Source organism: Zingiber officinale, chromosome 5B, assembly GCF_018446385.1.
Source record: "Zingiber officinale cultivar Zhangliang chromosome 5B, Zo_v1.1, whole genome shotgun sequence".
NCBI lineage: Eukaryota > Viridiplantae > Streptophyta > Magnoliopsida > Zingiberales > Zingiberaceae > Zingiber > Zingiber officinale.
Window position 1 is genome coordinate 92,501,578 of NC_055995.1, and position 4,572 is coordinate 92,506,149.

The following is a 4,572-nucleotide window of genomic DNA, read 5'->3' on the forward strand; positions in this document are numbered from 1 at the left end:
TAGCCGGGCGACAAAGCATTTGGTCGATCGGAAGAAGAACTTGGTAATCGGAAGGAAACTCAAAAGCGGGTGTCAGGCTCTCAACATCGCCGGCGTCAAACCTGGACTCAGTATAGGTGTACCAAGGCCTAGGGGCGGCGATGGGAGACTGTGAAGAACTCGCCATTGCAAAAAGCAAAGAAGGTGGCAAAAAGATACGATTAAAGGGAAGGAAAGCTTACTGGAATGTCGTCGGAGAAACAGAAGAGAAAGGGAATCATCGAGAAATGCACAGGCTTATCACCAAGGAGCTTGAGGACGGAGATGTGTAAAAGGAGAAAGCAACGCACACGGGTTTATAAACCCCAGGGCAGGTCGATCGGGGCCGACCGATCTAGGGTCGCGAAAACCTAAGCAGAAATCTGGCTGTTAAATTCAAAGTGCCAAAAGTCACATCACCAATGGATATCCGCTTATCACGTCAAGCGTGCGGCAACAGCAGGAGGAGCACGTGGCGCTTGGCCACGGGATGACATTTAATGAAGGTAATTAAGAGGCATGGAGGCGCGCTCAGTCATGATGAGCAGGGATTTGCATGATCTCCCAGAAATATGGGTGACGTAAACCCAGATCGCGCCCACCCAAGGAAGCGCAAGAGAAGAGACCAAGGATGGATCTTGCTCATGCTGATCAACGTAAGGAAGTAGGCGTATCGCTGAACGACAGTCTTCAACAGGTCGATCGGCAGGGAAAGCTGCTAACACATTCACTCAATTACGAGAAAGTGGTCACATAGTCGACCGTCGGGTTACGTTGGTCCGCTCAGAAGCTAAGGAGTGTCATAAGCTGATCGGGTGAAAAGCGTCTTTGACAATTTGTCCAGTTAGTCGAACTTGCAACCTCCTTCGACTAGACTTGAGGGGGAGACATGCGATGCGACGATAAGGAGGGGCCCACCTGGCAGGGGTCGGTTGCCACGATGGAGGTCAGAGTCAAGGCGGTCAACGTTCAAATATCATATGTCCAAACGGAGGATAATTGCATGGGCCAGTTGGGCGATCAGGCCCTCGACCGGGAGGCCAAGGTTCCGGTCCAACTCCACCTTTGACTCGGGGAGGTATTAAATGACCGACTCTCAATGGAGTGTTGTTGGATGCCAGGAGGAGGAGGAGATGATATGCAGAATCTTGGCCGATCAGCTACCCCGCTCAGCTAGGCAACAGGACTCGATGCAAGCTCAGCGAAATTCCAGCCGAGCGGATGCGGCACTTAGCGGAGTTTTGGCCGAGCAGACGCGGTATAGGCATAGTGGGACTTCGGCCGAACGGCTAACCTGCTCGGCCCAACAATATACCCACTGTATTATCTCTCGACATCTTTTTGGGAGTTAGTGTCGTTGACCAGGCATGGTTGACAGGAAAATCGTACGACGGAAGCTTCCACTGTCACATCAGAGATATGCTCGACTTGTTAAGGTATTGTGTCAGGGACACTTTACTAACAAGTCTTTTCAGGAGAAACTTCGAGAAGCGTGTTCATCTAGGAAAGCGCGCATGCACTATATGAGCCCTATATAAAGGGAGGGTCCAAGTATCGACGGAGATACGCAATATACATTGCTTGCGCTACAGTCTTCATTCTTATTGCTCCGCCTTCTACATCATCGCCGGTGATTGACTTGAGCGTCGGACGATTAATGCTAAGGATCCCTTCCCTGTCCTCGTCGGTGACTCTCTCGCCGATGACTGACTCGAGACTTTGGGAGTTAGCATTGCATAATTAATGGGGAGTAATACTTTTTTGAGAGGATGTTGAAGTTCTCTTTTTAGTTGGTATAAATTATCCAATTTATGCCCGTTAATTTTGAAGGTAATGGGTTGATGATTTATCAATCCATTATTCCTAGATCATTTGGCCCGCTACACCCGTGGACGCAATGAAAAAGTTCATTTGATTAATGTTTTGATGCCTATCTCCCATTAAATTTGTTAGATTCTTATAAAATCTTTCACGTGCTCTCTCCCAATGATTCCCATCCACTGTAAAAAGTTAACTCTTAGTAAAATATTGATTAAATTAAAATAATAGATAAATCCAATTCAGTTAATTTGAAATTATATATATATATATATATATATATATATATATATGTATATATATTTTAAAAATCTTGATTGTTTCCCATTATTTGTTGTAATTTAAAATTTAAAATTCTATTAAATTAAATATATATATTAGTTTACTGAAGAGAGCCTTGGTGCTTGTGTACTTTGATGTACTGCTAAATTATTGTCATATAATCTCAAAGTCTCGAGTTTAAATCGTGAAAATAAAATTCAAATAATAAGTTTATCCTTGAAGTCTTTATTGACAGGAGATTCCTGAATTAGTATTTAAAAGAAAATTTCTAATTTGATTATTAAAAGAATTAATTAATTTAATTTTAATTAATTCAATTCCATTGATTCAATTTTTAACAAAATACTAAACTGTATTGTTAATCTCTGCCGACCTGACGCTCGGAATACTTTAAATAAAAAAAAAAACACTCCTAAGCCGTAACCTTCACAACGGCACCGGTTCACTGCACCATTCCTGCACACTCTCCTACGCACTCAGATTCAGCAAACCGCTTTAGTCATCAAGTGGCCGTCCCTGCCCACAGAAACCAGACGCATGCTCTGTCCGCCAAAGCAGATAAGTGGTGAGTGGTGCCCAATAAAATGGAGACCATGCCCGCGGGAAGGAGAGACAAGCGAGCTAAAGCCAATCAAAATTCCACGCCTTATAGGCAGCTATAAAATAAACCCTCTCCCGTCTCGCTCGTAGGGTTCTCTGCACGTAGTTTGCCCCCAAAACCAAGGCGCGAGGGCATTCACCAGGTAGGTTCCATTAATTCTCTTTCTCGTTTCCAGCTTTTTTTTTTTTTTTTATGTGTCTTCTCCCCTATAAATATCACCTGGATCTTCTCTCTGTTATTCAACTCAGGTCGGTACCGTTCTTCTCGAGTAGGAATTAGGAAAGGAAACTTAACCATGGAAATCCCAGTGATCAACCTCGCAGAAATGGAGATCGGTGAGCAGAGGAGCCAGGCCATGTCCCTGTTTCACCGAGTCTGCAGGAACTGGGGCTTCTTTTGGGTAATTAATTAATTAATTAAGAAGAAGAAGTTCTTCTATGCGGACACATTCAGAGTGTGTGTGTGTTTGTGCAGGTTGAAAACCATGGAGTGGACGTGGCTTTGATGGAGAAGGTGAAGCAACTGGTCTATTCCCATTACGACGAGCACCTCAAGGAAAGCTTCTACAGTTCAGAGTTGGCACGAGGACTCGGACCCCAAACGAACGCCGGCGACGTCGACTGGGAGACCACCTACTTCGTGCAGCATCAACCCGTATCGAACGCCGGAAAATTCATCCATCATGGGCTCGAATTCAAGTTACCATTTTTAAATTCGTGTATTGTCGTCGTCGTCGTCGTCGATTAATGTTATATATGGTTGTGATTTGCAGGGAAGTGATGGATGAGTACAGTAGACACTTGATCAAGCTGGCGGAGAAGCTGGCGGAGTTGGCCGGCGAGAACCTGGGATTGGAGAAGGAGTACCTGAAGCGTACTTTCGCCCCTGCGTTCGTGGGGACGAAGGTGGCCGTGTACCCGCAGTGCCCAGCGCCGGAGAGAGTGATGGGCCTCCGCGGCCACAGCGACGCCGGCGGCATCATCATGCTGCTGCAGGACGACGCCGTTCCGGGGCTAGAGTTCTTCAAGGACGGGGAATGGGTGCCGGTGCCGCCGACGAAGGGGAGTCGGATCTTCGTCAACTTCGGCGACCAAATGGAGGTGGTGAGCAACGGGGCGTACCGGAGCGTGTGGCATCGGGTCCGGGCCGACGCGCGGGGCAGCCGGCTGTCGGTGGCCACGTTCTACAATCCCGACGGCGGCGCCGTCATTGGGCCGGCGCCGGAGCTGGTGTTCCCAGCCGGGTACCGATTCAAGGAGTACCTGGATTACTATTTGGGGACTAAGTTTGGGGACAAAGGTGCCCGGTTTAAGGCCGTTAAGGAACGGTTCGAGTGAGAGTATTAATTGCAGCCTAATCATATGATTAGTGGTGGTTTAGTTTGTTAATTTGGTGTTTAATAATAATAATGATGATCTGGCTTGCTTGTTAATTAAGATGGGAATCATATTTATAAAATGCTCCAATTAAATGATAAAAAAATTAAATTTGTCAAGTGTTTCTAAATTCTAATCAAGAAATTGACAAACCGGTTCGACCTTATAGTCTGATCGAGCTGGTCTAGCCGGTCCAGTGCGATCCGGTCCGATCTTGTCGGAAAACCGTTATAAAATGGGATGTAACGCCGACAAAATAACGGGCATCCGCAGTGACGTCATTAGTTGAATCGGGGAACGAACCGACCCTCCCGGTTCTTTCTGCCGAGCGAGTGGAACGCCTCCCGTCGCCATGGCCATGGGCCACATGAGATCGAGGTCCTTCCACGACGCGATGACGCAGATGGAAGCGTACGGCTTCCCGTCAGCATCGGCTGCGCCGCCTCCTCCTGGCCTGCACGACTTCAGGAGCATCGG

General features: G+C 47.0%; 1 protein-coding gene across 1 annotated transcript; it reads left to right on the forward strand.

The window, feature by feature from the left end:
• The first annotated feature begins 2,730 nt into the window (after positions 1-2,730).
• Positions 2,731-4,151, forward strand: LOC121987634 (1-aminocyclopropane-1-carboxylate oxidase 1-like). Its single transcript, XM_042541378.1, has 4 exons — positions 2,731-2,861; positions 2,968-3,119; positions 3,194-3,417; positions 3,492-4,151. The coding sequence occupies exons 2-4, from the start codon at positions 3,015-3,017 to the stop codon at positions 4,054-4,056; spliced, it is 894 nt and encodes a 297-aa protein (XP_042397312.1). The 5' UTR covers positions 2,731-2,861; positions 2,968-3,014; the 3' UTR covers positions 4,057-4,151.
• Positions 4,152-4,572: the final 421 nt, after the last annotated feature.

Coding starts and splice junctions, on each gene's coding strand:
- LOC121987634 (XM_042541378.1), top strand. CDS start 3,015: ATGGAAATCCCAGTGATCAACCTCGCAGAAATGGAGATCGGTGAGCAG. Junction 3,120..3,193: donor GGAACTGGGGCTTCTTTTGG/GTAATTAATTAA, acceptor GTGTTTGTGCAG/GTTGAAAACCATGGAGTGGA. Junction 3,418..3,491: donor CATCATGGGCTCGAATTCAA/GTTACCATTTTT, acceptor TGTGATTTGCAG/GGAAGTGATGGATGAGTACA.